Source organism: Paramisgurnus dabryanus, chromosome 17 (genome assembly GCF_030506205.2).
Source record: "Paramisgurnus dabryanus chromosome 17, PD_genome_1.1, whole genome shotgun sequence".
NCBI lineage: Eukaryota > Metazoa > Chordata > Actinopteri > Cypriniformes > Cobitidae > Paramisgurnus > Paramisgurnus dabryanus.
In genome coordinates this window covers 8,076,752-8,096,647 of record NC_133353.1, presented here as the reverse complement: position 1 = coordinate 8,096,647, position 19,896 = coordinate 8,076,752, and the positions used below count along the sequence as shown (strand labels likewise).

At 35.7% G+C, this 19,896-nt stretch overlaps 3 protein-coding genes across 5 annotated transcripts; 2 read left to right on the top strand and 1 right to left on the bottom strand.

The window, feature by feature from the left end:
- Positions 1 to 177: 177 nt before the first annotated feature.
- Positions 178 to 7,461, bottom strand: fuca2 (alpha-L-fucosidase 2). The gene is made up of 7 exons (XM_065254714.2): positions 7,032 to 7,461; positions 5,859 to 6,046; positions 5,098 to 5,437; positions 4,506 to 4,716; positions 3,996 to 4,186; positions 2,857 to 2,962; positions 178 to 1,767 (listed from the first exon to the last, which is right to left on the bottom strand). Exons 1-7 carry the CDS (start codon positions 7,220 to 7,222, stop codon positions 1,630 to 1,632), a joined length of 1,365 nt encoding a protein of 454 aa, XP_065110786.1. The 5' UTR covers positions 7,223 to 7,461; the 3' UTR covers positions 178 to 1,629.
- Positions 7,462 to 7,702: 241 nt separating this feature from the next.
- On the top strand, positions 7,703 to 10,164 carry LOC135736008 (putative deoxyribonuclease TATDN3). Of its 3 annotated transcripts, none has more exons than XM_065254758.2 (10): positions 7,703 to 7,850; positions 7,937 to 7,969; positions 8,052 to 8,125; positions 8,200 to 8,284; positions 8,691 to 8,753; positions 8,936 to 9,045; positions 9,169 to 9,224; positions 9,321 to 9,433; positions 9,710 to 9,784; positions 9,868 to 10,164. In XM_065254758.2, the coding sequence occupies exons 1-10, from the start codon at positions 7,797 to 7,799 to the stop codon at positions 10,009 to 10,011; spliced, it is 807 nt and encodes a 268-aa protein (XP_065110830.1). In that variant the 5' UTR covers positions 7,703 to 7,796; the 3' UTR covers positions 10,012 to 10,164. The 3 variants fall into 3 exon arrangements, with proteins under 3 accessions (XP_065110830.1, XP_065110812.1, XP_065110820.1); XM_065254740.2 differs by having other exon boundaries at positions 7,704 to 7,850; positions 9,704 to 9,784; XM_065254748.2 differs by having other exon boundaries at positions 7,705 to 7,850; positions 9,707 to 9,784.
- Positions 10,165 to 11,084: 920 nt separating this feature from the next.
- coq8ab (coenzyme Q8A, genome duplicate b) lies at positions 11,085 to 19,834 on the top strand. Its single transcript, XM_065254702.2, is given in 16 exon segments — positions 11,085 to 11,209; positions 11,647 to 11,763; positions 11,858 to 12,154; positions 12,995 to 13,061; positions 13,913 to 13,987; positions 14,067 to 14,136; positions 14,138 to 14,190; positions 15,576 to 15,661; positions 16,384 to 16,524; positions 16,612 to 16,693; positions 16,775 to 16,868; positions 17,547 to 17,688; positions 17,776 to 17,883; positions 18,606 to 18,671; positions 18,754 to 18,840; positions 18,979 to 19,834. Coding segments are annotated over 15 exon segments (1,773 nt in total). The 5' UTR covers positions 11,085 to 11,209; positions 11,647 to 11,652; the 3' UTR covers positions 19,273 to 19,834.
- The last annotated feature ends 62 nt before the right edge of the window (positions 19,835 to 19,896 follow it).

Sequence of the window (19,896 nt, the reverse complement as noted above, 5' to 3'; positions counted from 1 at the left end):
GCACTATTAAAAATTAACTTTTTTAATTTAAAGACACTGATATGAATGGATACAAGTGTCAAATACATTCTCTTTGCTAAATGCGATGCAAGCATAAATAATCTTTATAAAAATGTTTGACTTTTTGCTCACCTTTAACGTGTTGACATTTAGAGAACAGACACCGTGATGAAACCATTTCACACTTTAAAATCTGTTTATTCATTAAAAAATATATTTGTGCAAATGTCAAAACAAATAATCAAAGATTTATCATCAAAAAACAGGTTTGGTTTAAATTAGGGATGCACCGTTGGCAGATGAACAAAACACATTTTCCCACTATCAGTCATCGGCCGATTGTTCATAAACAGTGGATGATCAGGACAGATTATACTGTATCCTGGCGATCAAAAAGGGCGGAAAAATGCATCAGAACTTAAACTGTGTGATGATTTTGAATTGGATGACAAAAAAACAAATCTATCAGTATTGGTAGATGTCATTCTTAGTAATCGGATATCGGTTTCGGCACAGAAATTTGGTGCATCCCTACTTCAAATACATCAGACTTCACATAACAATTTCATTTTTTAATTACAGTGCATATTTAAGGCTCTTTAATATAAAAAATTCACCTTTCATTACGTTTCACCAGTGGTTATTTTTTAGATACTAAAACTGTTACTTTTATTGATGTATAAACAGAATCATATAAACAAGATTTAATTTTGCTACAATGAATGTTGCAAAGCAAGAGCAGACCTTCCCTGAGTCCCTATAATATTCTGGTCAATATATCACTGCAGGTCACTCCTTAAGTGGGATTTTACCTTTTTTTTCAAATCCGATGTGAGGTATCATTCATGTCCATAGCAGAAATAGTGCAGAATAATGTTCACACAAAAGTTTATTCTTCAGCAAAGTGCTTTGTCGTATCACCAACCCGGTAACAAAAAGGTTGCATTTGTTAATAATTATTTAATGCATTAGCTAACACTAACTAACAATGAATAGAGAATACTTCTACAGCATTTATTAATCTTAGTTCATGTTAATTTCGTAATTTAGTAATACATCCAGGCCTGGTTTCACAGACAAAACTTAACTAAAGCCAGGACTAAGCTTTAGTTTAATTAAGATGTTTAAGCATGCCTTAGAAAAAGACATTACTGGTGTATATCTTAAGACAAATCAATGACACTGGCATATTTTAAGATCTGTCAGTGCAAGTTATTTTTGGTTGAAACAGCTCAAACATGTGTTGTAGTCTAGGACTAACCTTAAGCCTTGTCTGTCAAACCGGGGATTAGAAAATTAAGCGTTGTAATTGTTAAACTAAAATAAATATTGTTCATTGTTTGTTTATGTTAGTTAATGCATTTACTATTGTTTACTAATACAACCTTATTGTAAAGTGTTACCACTAAACCCCTAAGTAAAAGTTAACTGTAATAGTGGTTATTAGAACATAATAAATGCTGTAAATAAAAAAAAGGTGCAAAGTTATAAGTAATTCCTCCAGTTTGTATTAAACTGACAGATATGGCATTTTATTATAATGAAAATGATTACATGAAAAGCTATTGTGTTTCAAATAGACATCCATTAGTCCTGAGAGAAACTGATAACTGTGTTGCTGTCTGTTGGCTACGCTACACCTGTAAGTCGTAAAGTCCAGGCCCAGGAGCAAGGCATCTGATTGAAGGTCAGCTGGGGCAAATAAACCCGGAGTCCTGTAGGCTTGACTGAATCCCACTGTAGAGGTTTATAACCAAGCAGCACCACCTGGTTTGGAAATAAAGAGATAAAATAAATTTTTTATTTTTCAGATATAAATACTCTAAAACAGGGGTCTCCAACGTGGTGCCTGCCAAAGCAAATTCTATTAATAGTGTAAATTTTAATATTTATTATTTATTAATAGTTATTTATTTATTAAATATTTTATATTAGCTTGGCTTGGTTTACGTGTGTTAAGACTTTAAACAATACAAAAACACATCAACAAGTAAAATAACATCAAATCAACAAGTAAAAAAAAAGTTTTGAGTAGACTATCAAAAAGTATCCCTCCTGTTTTATCTGTTGTGGTAGCCCGTTGCTCACAAAAAGGTTGGAGACCCCTGCTCAAAAATATTGCACAAAACCAACCCCTAGCTGAAAACAACCGACTTGGTTATTATACAGACAAGCGGTACAGAATATCCACTAAAAATAAATTGGAGATTTGAGTGCATTTCAGTAAAATGTGTTTATAAAGTAGATAAAATTGAATTGATATTATATTATATCCAAGCAGCTGGAATGAAGTGTGACATTGCAAAGCATTTCTAATCTGCATTTTTCTTTAAAGAAACAGTTAAATTATACAGTAACGTGATTAAAACAAAACAGAGATTGTGAATTAGATTCGCACACAACTGAATAAAAAAAAGTCTCATTTGATAACTCTCAGAAAATCAAATAACATATAACATTGATGCAAAATGCAAGTTCACTCTTTAGTTATACCTTCACCTCTACTATGACCTGATTCAACATATAAATGAAGCAAAATACATGAATTAACCTTGGAGAATATGTAGATGTCCTTACTGACGTTATACATGTGGATTAGTGAATGAAAGCCTTAGCAATACGCACATCTCAAGAAAATCAAATTCAAAATCTCCTCTGGGTATCTAGTGTCACTATTATGTCAAGTAGCAATACATTTAATCATATATTTGGATAGTTTAAAATTAATTTTGGAAATTATCCAAACACACAAGACATCCACAAGCTTATCTTTGGTAAAAATGTTAAAGTAGAATACCGTAGGTCAATAAAGATTTTAGGGCGACAATGTCGTTTTTCATCACAAAGATACATTACCTGAGTAGATGCTGAAACAATGGGGTCACTCAATACAACATATCCACTATTTGGCCACGAAAGTAAGGTAGCATAGATCACATTCTCTTTGGGCTTCCATGTGTACCTGTTAAAACACAACAAAATGTGATTATCATGTGTTAAGTTAATAAAAAATAAATAAAACTTTAAAGGGAAATTAAATGCATTGGAAATATGAACAGCCAGGTTATTGTATAGTGAGCGGCGCACAAACTAACACAGGGTTAATTGTAACACGGCTACTTAACATATTTATACAAAGTCAACCAATCTGTGCGTTTGGTCTTTTTCTCTTATTGTCAGAAGATGATCTGTGAATTTGTGATAGTTTTGATATGTTTTGGTTAAGATATTGAACAATGAGTGTTTTGGTGGCATGGAAGTAAATTTCTTGAGTTGGGTGTGTAAGTCACCAAATCCAACCTTATATTATTTTATTTACTGTCTTGTTTCAAAATGGTGTTAAGTTTTAGGTAACATGTCAGCAACTTCTGGTAACTGATAGCTGGGATTAAAAACATTTTTACACAGCGGGGTTAGTTGCCACACAATGTTACAATTAAGCCCCAGGTATACAATAATAATGAAATGAAATTAAAACAATGTAAATACTATTTATCAAAATGAGAACTGTTAATACAATATCAGGGGAAATAACTCACGATTATAATTTTTCTTAATTGTGCAGCCCTTTCAAAAAAATCTATTTATATGCATTGCTGCATAATACAAGGATTGATGAATGTGTGGATATCTATCTATTATAAGCAGATATATAAACAATATCCACCTTTAGTATATAGACAGAATTTGATTGAATTATTTGTGTTTAAACTAAATTTTCTAGCAGGTGTTACAACAAACCCTCTGTTTGTTACAATGAACCCCACCTAAGGGGTAACGTTTGCACTCCCGCACTTTCGGTATAATAGTATGATAACGTTAGGTCCCACAAACAACTTTTAAGTGTTCATTTGTAGCGGAGAGGTATGTGTTGTTTGCTTTAAATAAAAAAAGATTAATCTATCTTAATTATATTTTGAATGATAAAGCCAAAGCCAAAAGCGTTAGTTTTTGCCCCGCTCTCCCCTAAAAGAACAAATTAATAATGCACGGACCAAACTCCAGGAGTGACGGTATCGTTCTGAACTCTCCATGCACTTGTGTTGTATATCGCCTCTCCATTCACGCTGAGCCACTGGCCTATCTGTCGCAGCCTCTCCTCAAAGATGGGAACGATGCGACCGTCGTGTGTCGGGCCCACGTTCAGCAGTAAATTCCCTCCACATGACACGGTCTCAACAAGAGTCTGGAAAACAAACAGATGACACAACATGTATCAGGATGATCACATTAATCCCTCTAAGTGCTTTTATGTTTAGGTTCAGTAATTTCATTTTATTGAAATTGAAAAGGTTATTAGTGCCTTTTCACAAATGTCATTTTGGTATTTCACAAATGTAACTGTCTTTCGCTGCAAAAGCCTCCAAGTGTATGCATGCATTTGGCACAAACCTCCAACCCTCAAAAAAATATAGTAAACATTAGGGAGTGCTGTGGTCCATGTCACTGCCACATTTGAGTTGTATTCAGGTGCAAAACAGTATATCTAATCATATGAAACTCACTGCAATCAGGTGCTCAGTGGAGAGGAAGTCACTGAGTTTGGCGTCTCTCCTGTAGCCCCATGACTTCTGGTCAATGGTCATGCAGTTCTCCCATTTGTGTTTCAGCAGATGTCCTGGGTTGTATCGATCCGAACAGGTGTAAAATCCACCATGTTTACATATGCTGCCGTAACCCCAGCGGTCATTGGTCACGACGGTGTCACGAACAGGACTAAAAACACAAACGTGTGACAGTTGGGTTACATTGTGACACGGATGTCTTCACTTAGACAGTGATGGTTTGTGCCTGTAGTATTATGTGATGATTTAGTAAATATATACAAACATCTTAAAATTAAAATGGGAAGGCTAAAAATGCACTTTAATTCTGATAAAGCAAAGAATTAACATTCATATGCATATAAAATGTGCAGTTTTTATCACCTGCCACTGACTAGCAATAGCAAATAATAAACCATATTGCCAATAAAGGCTATTGAATATTAAAAAAGACTTGGAAAACACAAATAAAACTTAAACGCATTGGCAGCATGTTCCCTACTGCCAGTTTTAAACATGTGTAACTATGAGACTTACATTCATGTGTTCTTACCTCTCATTATAAAGCCAAGCGAGGAACCCTGTGCTGTTCCAGTAAGAGTCAGGTGCATCTCCATCTCCATCAGACCACAGTACATCAGGTTTGTACTGGTTGACTATCTCATACAGCTCCGGCAAAGTCTTCATTGTAGGGAACTTAGTGGTGTTAAAATGGTTCTTAGCATCTTCGTTGTACAGAGGATGAAACCACTCGAACAGGGAATGGTAAAGCCCCAGACGCAAGTCACTATATTTTCGCAGAGCAGTGGCGATCTCACCCACTAAATCCCGTTTGGGTCCGACATCCACTGCATTCCAGTTCCACGAGTACTTCGAACCCCACAGCGTAAAACCTAAGGAATTGAAAGAGTACAATTTTTGGCATTAAGATATTTGGTCCATTGTTATTAATGCAATTAAGATTTGATTCTACAACATCAAGAAAAATATTATAATATATTTGTAGAAATTTAGGAAACATGCCAAGTTCACATATCTCTGAAAAGCAATGCTGCGATACCAAGTTCAGCCACTAGAGGTCAATGATACATAATGTTCCTTTACCAGAACCTTTCATCCAAAGGGACTTTTAACATTTCACCTTAAAAGACAACAATTCTATATCTATAAATCTATACTCTAAATGGTAACATTGTACTATTAAAATGTGTCAACTATTAACTTTGCTTTTTTCTGCTGAGAAGCTTTGAAAGGAACACACTGACAGATAAATATGTGAAATGAATGCAGCCTGTGCACAAATATCCCACAAACCTTCATGATGTTTGGTTGTCAGGACTATATATTTGGCCCCAGATGAGGCAAAAATATCAACCCATTCCTTGGCATCGAAGAACTCGGCCCGAAACTGCGATGCAAATTCTGTGTATTGGAATCCAGGTGGATAATTTTCCAGCATAAAAGCAACATAGGAGGGGAACAGCCGGCCCTGCCAGTACCACCTGTTGAAAAAATTAAACTTACGGTACTGTTATGATATCAAATACATGACAAACCACTCATATGAATCTCACAAAAAAATGACAAGAACATGCAAAATAAACAAACGAAAAAACAAAACAATATAATTTAACTTAATAAACTGATAATGATAATACTTTACATTATAAAAATAAACTTTATGAATCCAATCCTGGGCCTAGTGCAAAAATGTCACGATGCAAAATCTTAAAAGGGACATTTCACCAAACTTTCACAAGGCCCCAAAGTACACATGTGAAGTTTTAGCTGAAAACACCCCACAGATAATTTATTATAGGATGTTAAAATTGACACTTTGTAGGTGTGAGCAAAAAATGTGCCGTTTTTGGGTGTCCTTTAAAATGATCTCTGCACTAAATGGCAGTGCCGTGGCTGGATAGTGCAGATTAAAGAGGGTTATTATCATAATAAGATCCCCTTCTGACATCACAAGGGGAGACTAATTTTAAGGACCTATTTTTACACATGCTTACAAAGAATGGTTTACCAAAACTAAGTGACTGGGTTGATCTTTTTCAAATTTTCTAGGTTGATAGAAGCACTAGGGACCAGAAAAAAATCAGATTTTCATGATATGTTCACTTTAATATGCAATATTATACAAAAGTATATAAATGATTATAAATACAATTCTTAATATCTATGGCATTTTCAATTCATTTTCAAAATGCACAATATAATGCTGAGTTAAATTTGTCATGGACATAAACATCATGAGATTCACCAATAAACCTCTTTTTGTAGTTCCTCCTATAAAGGAATAAAGTAACATGGTACAAGGTAGCAAGTACTATGGTTCAGAATAAAGCCATGTTAATAATGGATTATCCAATATAATGAAGGACTTCAAGATATTTTAAAGTACAACATTATACAATTGTTGTAAACACATAAAAAGGAACTAATTGGTACTTCTAGTTAGTGTTAACCACAATGGAGACTTACCAGAACCACTCACTGCCAAAACTGGGCACAGAAAACACTCCCCAGTGAATAAAGATACCGAATTTGGCTTGATCATACCATTCCGGTAGAGGTCTCGAGTCAATTGATTCCCAGGTGGGCTCGTATTGACAATAACATTTGCCGAACAAAAGTAAATAAAGAGGTAACGTTAAAATACTCAAGTGACCCATCGTGTTGTTGTTGCTCTGCACTGATCATATGATGTTTAAGTCACATGGCCATCAACAAAACGGCATGTGGTCAGTTATACACCTGCAAAAAGTCTGTAAATACGATTAAACTTCGGAATTGGTTGAACTTCCTCCTTTTGAAACGATTTACGGAAACAAATTTAAACATCTCACAAACAAGTGCATTGTGCAAGACAGTTCAGCTTTTGACATCGAAGTACTGCGAGAGAATTGCTCTCGCGGTACTTTGATGTCATACGCCGCTCCAAGTCCTAACGATGATTGGTTGAACGTTAGACGTTTGTAAGTGATACAAAATCTTTTTTAAAAAGAAGAGAAGTTTGAGATAATTGTTTTTAAATGGTCAGAGTGATAAATTGGTCAGAAAACAACTCCAAATTATTAATTAATAATGATTCTCGTTTGAGAAGCGACGTTTTGTGACCTAATAAATATTCATGAGGCAACCGCTGTCATTGGTTACGCAAAATGTAACGTCATGTCCTGTTCGGTTGTGTACGTTTCAGCTCCATGTGTGCTGATGTTTTGAAGGATCTGTTAAAAAACAATATTCATGCAAGGGTATATCGACTGCCACTGTCATATATCTGCCCAAGATTTTGACAGTGTAAGACATTTTAAAGCTCCGTTCTCAATATTATGAAACTGTCTGGGAAACTTGATAAATGTGTGTGTGTGTTTTCGTTATTTTAGGATATTGATGAGGTCATAGAGGAGTCTAAAAAGGTAACAGGTTCTGTCTATCCAACTGACTTCCAAAATGTCACGTAAAACTGTTATATTAAAATGTCCATTGTTGCCATTTTAGGTCGGACTTGTTGCTTTGCTTGCTGTAGCAGAGCATGCTGGAGAGTTTGAGAAGATCATACAGCTCTCACAAAGGTACAGAGCAGACCCCATGTTATTATCCAGTGCATCATGTTTTTATCAGGCTCAAAATTAAATGGATCTTGTAGGTTCCCTGGATTTGTCATGCCATGTCTTGGAGTTCATCCTGTCCAGGGTCAAGATCCTGCACAACCCAGAGGAGCTGTAGTTCAGGTCTGTATGTATTGACACATAAAGTTAAATCTCAGAAAAAAAGTACACCAAATACTACAACATATACATACTTTCAATTCAATCTTAATAGTTTAAAGGTGGGGTGCATGATCTCGGAAAGCCAATGTTGACACTTGAAATTACCTAAACAAACACGCCCCTACCCCAATAGAATCTGGACTTTTTTTGATAGACCCGCCCCACACATTTGCAACCCAGGCAATGATGTTGTTTGTGGTTTTCAAACTGGGGGCCACGAGATGGTGCCAGGGGGCCCCAGTTTTATGACATTTTATGAAATAAATTAATTTATCCTGAATTCTGTGTAATTAAACCTGAAAAAATAACCGTTTTAACCGTGACCCACATTAAACTTCTTTAAATTTTCATTGTTTGTCTCCTACAGGATTTAGATGCCGCTTTACCCATGATTGACAAATACAAGGAGCACATTGTGGCTATTGGTGAGGTTAGACATATATATTGTATGACTTATTTGTTAACACAATGTCAACCCATATGACTATAAGCTTAATGAATTTTTCATTGTCACTGGCTAAATTAATTAGTTAGTGTGATAATGTCATTATGAATGTTTTCTGGCCAAATAAACATAATTTTAGCCGTTTTAATGTGTTACACCCCATATAGGTCGGCCTGGACTTTACACCACGTGTTGTCAACAGTGATGCTGGTAAAGACAGTCAGAGACAAGTGCTCATTCAACAGGCAAACATCGCTAAACAGTTAAACCTCCCATTGTGAGTTCAGTTCTGAAACACAAAGATTTTAGTTTTGTTTTTAAGAATCTCATTTCAGTTATAACAAAACAATGTTTTAATCTCTCACATAGCATCATGTTTTAAAATGAATCTGTCAATTAGGAATGTGCACTCGAGATCTGCAGGGAGACCAACCATCCATCTTTTGAAGGAATTGGGTATGCATGCTTAAACATACGGTGACAGGAAGTTAATTCATAAATTCATAATCTTTTCTTGATTACGATAAACCACTCATGTCTATTGTAAACCAGGTATAGAGAATGCTCTGTTACATGCATTTGATGGAAAACCTTCAGTCGCAATGGAGGGTGTGAAAGCTGGATATTACTTCTCTATACCTCCATCCATCATAAGAAGCGATCAGGTAAATATAACCCACTGTTAGAAGTAAGGTCACTCTATATACCTAATGTTTGCATTTGTAATGCTTTGTATACAGTTTACATTTACATTCTGATCATTTACATCTTAACTGCCAGTCAAATGTTTGGCATTTGCTTCCACGCTCTGGGCAATCTACTTTTTAAACCGATGTATATGTGCTGGACAATCTCCTGCTATATGCAAATATAGTATATATCTCTGTTTATTTAAAAAATCAACACACAACATATTTTTGCCCACCTCTTATAAGAAGCAGAAACTTGTGAAGCAGATTCCTCTGGAGAGCATGTGTTTAGAAACAGATTCTCCTGCACTAGGACCCGAAAAGCAGGTACATGTAGATTATTTACTGTAGTGATTGTTTCCGGATATCAGTTTGTATAATTTTTACATTAACAAACATCTGCTCTTTAGGTGAGGAATGTACCACGGAATATCAGTATAAGTGCAGAATATATCGCCAAAATCAAGGGTATACCTCTGGAGAAGGTCATAGAGGTCACCACACAAAATGCCCTGCATCTCTTCCCCAAATTGAAGACATTTATCAAAGCTTGACTTTGAATACATCATGCAAAACTGCTTAATCTTAATGTTTTCGTTGATAAATAATTTTGATTAAGAAAAAAGGTCTTATATCTTCTTTAAAAGGTTTTTGCTCATCAATCAGAAAAATGTGATGGTTATTATACTATTTAATATTTAAGATATGTTGTTATATGGTATTAACTCTTTTACCAATATAATACCGTATATGTTTGCGAATGTCACTATAACCATGCCAGTTAAAGCAAAAGAGTCTTGAGTATACAATGTAATTCAATTGGTTAATTTGCTGTTAAGTAAATCCTGTATCTTGAGTGATAGTTATGAAACTTGATGCATGGCACAAATCCCACAACACCTTAAAACATTATCATATTGTTGATTGCTTGAGATAAAAAGAAATTAGGTTGCACTTTGTGCAGAACAGTCACGCACGTCTATAAAAAAAGCAAAAAATACCTACATGCAGTAAAGTTGATAAAGATCAACTGCTGAAAAATTTATTACAGTCTTATATTTGTAAGTGACAAGGGCTGTAAGAATAAAATGCAGGTTTTATTTGTACCAGTAGATGGCAGAAAATAACAAATTTCTAGCTGGTCAGATCAACAAGGTTACAACAAACAGCATACAACGATGAGTCTATAATGCCTCGTGTTCCCTAAATACACGCAAATACGTATTGTCTTATCAAATCTTTATTTACCAATTTAATGTTTATTATAGTTTGTTTGTGTAAATGAGCGTTTATGTAGTGACCCACTCACGTGATACCTCTACCTCATATCGGCACTGGCTGATCAATATTATTTGTTTATTTATTTACTGAATTTTTTAGCCATTAGACATTTGTCATATATTTGTCAGGTAGAAACTATTTGGGCAAAATATTGTAAAAGTCCACTATCCAAATCTCAAATAAGTCACAAAACGTTTTTAGATATGAATGATGCGGTTCAATGGAGATTTTTTATGCGGCGCTGCGCAGACTAGTTCGCCGTTTGACATCAAAGTACCGCGAGAGCAATGTCCTCGCGGTATTTCGATGTCATAGACCGATCGGTCTGCGCAGTGTGAAGTCTAACACACCTATCCTGTCAATCACAATGTGTGCTTGAAAGCTGGTGAAGTTCAGACTCTTTTGATTTTCATATCAGGACTTTAATGTGCGCCACAAAGGTATCAGGATTATTTTGCATCAACTTCTATAGTAAGTATTTACTTGTTTAATTTTTTAAGAACATGAAACGTGAACCGTTATTCATAAACGAAATGTTTGTTTGCTACCTCGAGACAAATAAACCATTTGTTTTTTATGAAGGTAATCTGAATAGTATTAAACATTGATTTGGTTTCGTTCAGAATTCGGTATGCTTTGAAATGTCACTTCAGTTCCTGATTTTGATTTAAAGCAAATAACATGCGGAATTCTATGTCGTAAAATTATATAAAAATTAGATGTAAATGATATTCACAAATTGCTAAATTCACCGAACAAGTACTTATCTACACATTTTAAAATCAATGTTATTTCTGTCTTTTATTATTATTATTTTTATTTATTTGCTTCTTTTATAAATCATTTCTATATAAAGCCCTTTGAATTACCATATGTACGCAATAAATCAACATTCCTTGCCTTATAAGGTCAAAATGTCCGCTGATATGTTAATGATGAGGGGAATCAATAAGATTAGAAAATTGACACTTGGAGGATGTCTAAGAGGAGTCGCTTTTAACACATCTCACCTGACCGAACAACATGTAAGATCTGCTGTGTGATTGATTCAGTCATTTATCTGAATGATTCACAGATTGATTTTTAATTTGTTTATTCTGCACACTTTGTTTATTTCAGGACTGTGACAGATGTCATCATCAAAATGCCTCCAGATTTATTGGCATCATGGAGTCTCGCTGTCACAATGGAAGAGCGCCAGGCACTGTTAACATCCTGAAGGACAATGGAGAAGTCAACATTTATAGTCCTAGATGTTTATGGAGATCTAGACACGGGCTATTCAGAGAGCACCGTCCAGGACAACAGATCTGTTTATTTCATCAAGACCATCGTTATTATAATGATCTGAAAAGAGAAGGGGTTGATTCAGCCAAAGACACCAAACAGCCTGACACCAAGAAACATAAGCAAACGGTATTGAGCACCACTGACTTGTTTTTTCCTACTATGGAAGTCAATGGTGCTTCTGTTTCCTGCTTTATTACAAATATCTTCCTTTGCGTTCAACAGAACAAAGACATTTATACAGGGTTGAGGATGAGTAAATGATGACAGAAATTTCATTTTTGCGTGAACTATTTCTTTAAGATCCATACAGTGTTAAAGAGACACTCCACTTTTTTTGGAAAATATGCTCATTTTCAATCGTGTACTAAGACCGATGGAAAATTAAAAGTTGCCATTTTTTAGGCAGATATGGCTAGGAACTATATGATATTATGTAGTGACCGAAAATGGTTCCCTGCTATTGAAAGATACTAAGGGGAATATTTTCGTCTGCTGCGTAATATCATTGCGCCTGCTGCAGCCATGTTACATCAGCAAAGTCCTTGATTATTACACCAGAATGAGAGAATAGTTCATAGTCATATCTGCCTAGAAAATCACAACTTTTAATTTCTGTTGGTCTGAGTACACGATGTACAGTAACTACAAAAGAGTCAAGTTTTAAATAGGAAAATATCAAAACTTGCTTCCCAAACTTGGTCCTCCTCGAGCACCCCCTTCCAAAAAGTTTTAGATGTTTCCTTATTTAAAACACCTGATTCAACTTATCAGCCTCCTTCCAAAATGGTAAACATGTCTCCCTTGTGTTAAAGATGGAGACTTCTAAAAAATAGCACGAGGTGCTCGAGGACCAGGATTGGGTAGATAGATTACTAGATTGCTTGAACATTTTTTTTTTATCTTAAAACACTGATTATATACAACAACAAAAATTTTTTTTCAACAATATTGTTGATGTTTTCTCAGTTAAGTGAGAGTGCCAGAGAGCGGAAGGTGCCGGTAACAAGACTGGGAAGGTTAGCGAACTTCGGAGGTGAATTATGCACTTTTCTTACTCATTTTTGAACTTATAATTGTACATTTGTGTTTATGCAAACTCAAACTGACCTTGATATCTTCTTTCGGTGTTATCACAGTTGTCTGTGATACAACAATGTTTTTTTTCCTGAATTTATATGTATTCTTAAAGAGCACCTATTTCATTGCTAAAAACAATGTTATTTTGTGTATTTGGTATAATAAAATGTGTTCGCATGGTAAATGGTTAATAATTGTTCACATATCGTACATTTTTGTAGCTCCAGATTTCCCTCTCTTTTCCCTCCACGGATGTTGTACAATACTCATCAATTTGAAAAGCGCTGTGTCTCTGATTGGTCAGCTAATCTGTATTTTGTGATTGGCCTGAATACATCTGACGTTAGCCGGAAATGTGACGCTCCTTACAATGTTTGAAAGATTCGCTCACAATGCAAAGCTTACAGGAGTTAATTTACAGGCTATGCGTCTAAAGAGGGAGGAATTATGATAATGTCGGTCTTTTCTACATAACAAATCCCAGGAAGTAAACTGTTGCCTACAATCCGTGTGTTTGTTGTACTCCAAGAAAAGAGATTTACATTGGAGACGATCACTCGCGTCATTGTTTACTTTGGGATTTGTACCTTTTGCATATCGTTAACATGAACTAATACACACTAAAATCGTGAATCGGACAATAGGTGCTCTTTAAAATTCTATAATAGAAAAATGAAATATTTGAATACACACAAAAAAACTTTAGAGGTGAGATCACACTACTGTATGTGTCGTTTTTATGTCTGTTAATTCATACGATTCTCAAAGATTTCAATCGCAAAAAAAACGTTTTCATGAATGTCACAGGCTTGGCCGTTGGTCTGGGCATTGGAGCCATTGCTGAAGTAGCGAAGAAGAGTCTTAAATACGATGATCAAACAGGTTTGAAAGCATATGGTTAAAGATTACGATTCATATATTTGAGATTTACAGCTCATGTTCTCTTATTGTTTTTGAGCAGGACAGAAAAAAGCAATATTAGATTCAAACCCGTTCATATCGGAAGCCAATGCTGAGCGAATCGTTCGGACTCTGTAAAGTACGAGGTGCGGCTCTGAAGCTCGGTCAAATGCTCAGCATCCAGGGTGAGATCTTCTTCTTTATTTTAACATGCTTAACTATAGCTACATTTCAGACAAATTAATAAAAAAGAAAAAGGCTATTTTGTTCTTGTTCATACTTGGGGTTAGGGTTTTTATGTTTGTTGTTGAAGGGTTCCCACGGGTCCTTGAAATCCTTGAAAGTTTGTGAATCTGTGGGAAAAATTCTAGGCCCTGGAAAGTTTTTGAAAATATACATACATAGACACAGGTCTTTGAAAGTGCTTGAATCAATTTTATGCAAGAAGTTTTCTGAAAAAAATCCATATTCCCTGTGTAGTGTAGACTTTTTAAGCACGTGTGCTAAACTGTTTACTTTAAATGCTTATATCTTCTGTATGCGAATGTTGATTCATACCAAAATGCCTATTTGCATAGTTGTGTTTGACACATGAAAACGTCTCGGGTTACGTATGTAACTGTTGTTCTCTGAGAAGGGAACGAGACGCTGCGTCACCCTTGCCATACTTCCTGCCTCCCTGTAACGCAATTTGGCAATATTTCAGATAGCGATATACTTCCTGGCTCCAGCGTCACCCTGTCTTTGTTGATAAGCCTCACCATCGGTTGAATTTGATATACACATTCAGACGCACTTACCCCTGAAGGTGTCCCTAAAGTGTCACCGCAGTGACGCAGCGCGAGTTCCCTCGAAAGGGAACTGTAACAATGTATCTTAAAAGGTAACACAATGTAACCTTGCTCTCACTTGAAATGTGTCCCAACATTTAGTCGCTGAATTTGAGGGTATTGGATCTAGAAAGTCCTTGAAAGGTCCTTGAATTTGAAGTTAGCCAAGGTGTGGGAACCCTGCTGTTAAGATCATTGGCACATTAATGCTACTTTATCAGTCTTAATGTGTGTACTGTGTGCTGTCAAACTATATTTACCACCTGTTTTTTCTTCTCATATACGTGCAATATCCTTGACTTTGACCTGCACACATACAGTCACAGATGTCAGCGTTTATTACTGTAAGGAATGAAGCAGTGTGAAAAACTCCAACGTCATTCTGCAATATCATTACAAGCCCCTCCTCAAGGGTTGTTGTTTATGTAGCCTGACTGCATTTTGTATCTTTCCAGTTGTTAAACGGAAATTGGATCCAGTTAGAAAGCTGAAAGGATCACATTAAGTCCTGTTTAACCTTTTGTTATATTTACAAGGGCAGTACTGTGTTATATGTAGAGTCGTTTGAGGTAAATAACAGCAGGAGTACGTCACCACCACCCAAAATATCATCCAATAAATGCGCAGGCCACAATACCCATGTAAAGCTTTATTTATACTGCTGATGTATTTAGACCGAACATACAGCGACTGTCTGTACTTTGTTGTGCCCTCATTGACTTTCTCATATGTATCCACAGATGATGCATTCATCAACCCTCAGCTTGCAAAAATCTTTGACCGGGTTCGACAGAGCGCCGACTTCATGCCCACCAAGCAAATGATGGTATAGTCTGAAATGTGAGAATTAAACAAAAACAAACACCAGGTCAACACGAAATGACGTTCAGCCTATTTTACTTCCATAAGATATTCAGCAGCACCACAAAATGGACATTAGGTGCTTCCAAAATGTTTTTTGAAGGAAGGATGTTTCATGCTGACTTAGTTTTTGACATGTGTCTTCATGTAATCCCAGACTGCTTAGTACTCATAGCGTACAAAATCTCACTTGATTATTGAAGTTCATTTGAAAGAATGTTTGGAAATGTATATCATGGGTTTTCAATAAAGGGGTCCGGGGTGCTATAACTGGGGGTATTGTTTGAAAGCATGTTTAAAAAAAATTAAATTAGCCATTAAACAAAAATGCATTAATAAGCCAATTATAAAAATTATAACTGTTCCCTGCAAAAAATCTATTAAGTTGAATTAATTTAATTAAATTATGTAGTAATTATTATTTTAATATATTTGTAATCTAACCATTATTAACATTTGTAAATCCAGTAATTTGTACTGATTTATAATATATTTATAATACATGTGTGTGTGTTTATAGTGTTATAATTGAGAAAAATATTTAAATAAACATATTTAACTTTTTTTGTAAAGCATTTACTTAACACTTTTGAATAAAACGTGAAATTAAAAAAAACATATTAATCTGCAATTTAATTGGATTTAAAGCAAAGACCACTAATAAACTGGTGTCTTCTTATTGGACAGAAAACCGTAGTCACTGATCTGGGGCCAAACTGGCAGGATAAACTGGAATACTTTGAGGAACGTCCATTTGCGGCAGCTTCCATAGGTCAGGTGCACCTGGCTCGGATGAAGGACGGGAGAGAGGTGGCTATGAAGATTCAGGTATCTGAAAATATTTTCAGCATGATTGTTTGTGCTGACAGATGTCAGTATTACTGTAAATAAATAAATGCTATTGTCTGCTCTCAGTATCCAGGAGTGGCCAAGAGCATAAACAGCGATGTAAACAACTTAATGACAGTTCTCAGTTTAAGCAATGCTTTACCTGAAGGTATGAATTACATCTCTTCAGTTTGGCAGTGAAGCTTCAGTATTTGTTTTTACCCTATCAATGTTTTTTGTTTGTTTGTAGGTTTGTTTCCTGAGCATCTGATCGAGGTTATGAGCAGGGAATTGGCTTTGGAATGTGATTATGTACGAGAAGCCAAATGCGCAAAGAAATTCCAGTGAGTCTTTGAAATTATGTATTTTCAGGGTTTTAGCAGGGGAATTTTTAACTAGTTTTATTCATCTACTGTGTATATATAAAGATTCAGCCCTAATGACGTCTTTGAATAATCACTAGCAAGGCATATCGAAAGCACAGGAATATCGCACAGTGAGTTCATACCGCAATTGTGTGCAATAACTGAATAATTTTAATACTTTAAAAAGTTATGAATATAAAAAAAAATGTATGTTGATGAAGAGGCAGATGAAACTCGTCACCTTTTATATGTTCATTAAATACCCTCGCTTGCTTCAAATGTGCTTAATCACGGCCTCAGACCATTCAGAAATACTGATTTGTTGGCAAAATCCTCTAAATCCAGAAGATGAATGGTAATATTTGGACATTAATACAACCGAATATGGCAGTGACATAGATCACAGCGACCACAAATTAAATTTAAACCATTACGGTATCATATATCATTCATCACACAGCCTTAGAAAATGTCCGCCTATTGCAACCCCTCAAACCATGCAGCCCTAATCAGTAATATATTAACATGTGATATTTTTGTAACATCATTTTGCATTGATGTATCATTCAGTATATTGATGTATTGTGAGCATATAATATAATATGATATTGTGACACATGAACAGGTCTAAAGTTCTTACAGCTAATTTTATTACAGGGAGTTACTGAAGGGTCACCCGTATTTCTATGTGCCAAATGTTGTGGATGAGTTAAGTGGGCAACACGTCCTCACCACAGAGCTCGTGACGGGTTTCCCTTTGGATAAAGCCAATGACCTGACTCAGGAACTGAAGGATGAGGTTGACAAACAGATGCTGTGTTTATGAAAACCGTTTTTTAAATGATTAACATTTATTACATCTTGTTGTGTTTGTTTGTTTTCTTAGATCTGTGAGCAGATATTAATCTTGTGCTTGCGTGAGCTCTTTGAGTTTCGATACATGCAGACGGATCCAAACTGGTCCAATTTCTTCTTCGACCCACAGACACACAAGGTATTTATTTGTTTCGTCGTAATCTTGATTGTTTGGGTTATGGCACGTGTTAAAGGGACACTCCACATTTTTTTAAAAAAATGCTCATTTTCCAGCTCCCCTAGAGTTAAACATTTGATTTTTACCATTTTGGAATCCATTCAGCTGATCTCCGGGTCTGGCGCTAGCACTTTTAGCATAGCTTAGCATAATCCATTGAATCTGATTAGACCATTAGCATCGTGCTAAAAAATAACCAAAGAGTTTTGATATTTTTATTAAAAGCAGTGCCTGAAAATAGTATATTGAAATATATTGAAAGTAACCAAGGGGACTATTTTCGGACAGTGCGTAATATCACTACGCCTGCTGCAGCCACGTTACGGCAGCAAAGTCCTTGATCATTACGCCAGAATGAAAGTATAGATCCTAGCCATATCGGCATGGAAAATCACAACTTTTTAATTTTCTGTCGGTCTTAGTACACGATGTAACTACAGAAGATTCAAGTTTTAAATAGGAAAAATATCCAAAACTTTGGTTATTTTTTAGCATGATGCTAATGGTCTAATCAGATTCAATGGATTATGCTAAGCTATGCTAAAAGTGCTAGTGCCAGACCCGGAGATCGGCTGAATGGATTCCAAAACGGTAAAACCAAATGTTTAACTTTAGGGGAGCTGGAATATGAGCATATTTAAAAAAAAAAGTGGAGTGTCCCTTTAACTGTAATCCTCATGCAGGTTGCACTGTTAGATTTTGGAGCCACCAGAGGTTTCGATGCAAGTTTCACAGATGCCTATATTGAGGTAAATATGATCTCATTTTATGCATTATCAATCTTCATTTTTGCAATTATTTGCAATTTCTTATACAAAGTATAATCATCAGATTATCAAGGCCGCTGCAGATCGCAATAGAGAGGGAGTTTTACGACGATCAATTGAGATGAAATTTTTGACTGGATATGAGTCAAAGGTAATTCTGCAGACCTAAAAACACGTTTAACCAACCCACAAATGCATTTTTGCATACGTCACATCCTTAAAGACTTCTGAAACCAACTTTTTAACTAGTTTGCATAAACAGTTCACCTTTTACGAAATTGTATTTAAGGCGATGGAGAACGCCCATGTGGATGCGGTGATGATCCTCGGAGAGGCTTTCGCATCAGATGAGCCCTTCGACTTCGGTGCTCAAAGCACAACGGAGCGGATCCACAGTTTAATACCTGTGATGTTGAAAGAGCGTCTGACTCCTCCACCCGAGGAAACTTACTCACTGCACCGCAAGATGGGCGGCTCGTTCCTCATCTGCTCCAGACTGAAGGCCAAAATAAGCTGTAAGAACATGTTTCAGGAGGCGTACGCTAAATACTGGAAAGATCGGCATCAAGAAACTACTAAATAAACCTCACAAACATCTACTGGAAGTATCAGAAAAAGCTTGAGAAGAACATATATGATGTTAATATGATGCCTTTAACAGCAGAGGTCAGCAGATGAAGGTCTTTGGATGTGTGTGAATTATATATATACTTGAAAAATATATTTTTAAGATTTATCTGTCAACAATAGGATTAATGTAAAGGTGTTAAAGGTGCAGTGTGTAATTTTTAAAATGATCTCTTGACAGAAATGCAAAATAATATACAAAACTATATTATCAGGGGTGTATAAAGACCCCTTATAATGAACCCCTATGTTTTTATTACCTTAGAACGGGACCTTTTTATCTACAATACACTGAGGGTCCCCTTACATGAAAGTCGCCATTTTGTGCCACCATTTTTCTACAATTTTTTTCAATAAGTTGTCTCCGACGATTACATGTTTGTCCGGTGCCGGCTACCGTAGCTTCTCTATGTGTTTCAAAAGCGAGGGGTGAGCAATGGATTAAGCCGTTGGTTGCAATTCACAACCTCACCACTAGATGCCGCTAAAATTGACACACTGCACTTTAAAAGTGTTAATAGACATTGTATTCAGAAAATGTATTTAATTTCAAATTAAACATTAAACAAAAAAAACTCAT

Excerpts from the sequence above, each read along its gene's own strand:
- fuca2 (XM_065254714.2), bottom strand. The coding sequence starts at position 7,222 with ATGGGTCACTTGAGTATTTTAACGTTACCTCTTTATTTACTTTTGTTC. Across the intron at positions 5,438-5,858 it reads GACAACCAAACATCATGAAG|GTTTTACGCTGTGGGGTTCG; the intron begins GTTTGTGGGATA and ends TCAATTCCTTAG. Across the intron at positions 4,187-4,505 it reads CCACTGAGCACCTGATTGCA|ACTCTTGTTGAGACCGTGTC; the intron begins GTGAGTTTCATA and ends TTTGTTTTCCAG.
- LOC135736008 (XM_065254740.2), top strand. The coding sequence starts at position 7,797 with ATGCAAGGGTATATCGACTGCCACTGTCATATATCTGCCCAAGATTTT. Across the intron at positions 8,285-8,690 it reads CCAGAGGAGCTGTAGTTCAG|GATTTAGATGCCGCTTTACC; the intron begins GTCTGTATGTAT and ends TGTCTCCTACAG. Across the intron at positions 9,434-9,703 it reads CCATCATAAGAAGCGATCAG|AAGCAGAAACTTGTGAAGCA; the intron begins GTAAATATAACC and ends ACCTCTTATAAG.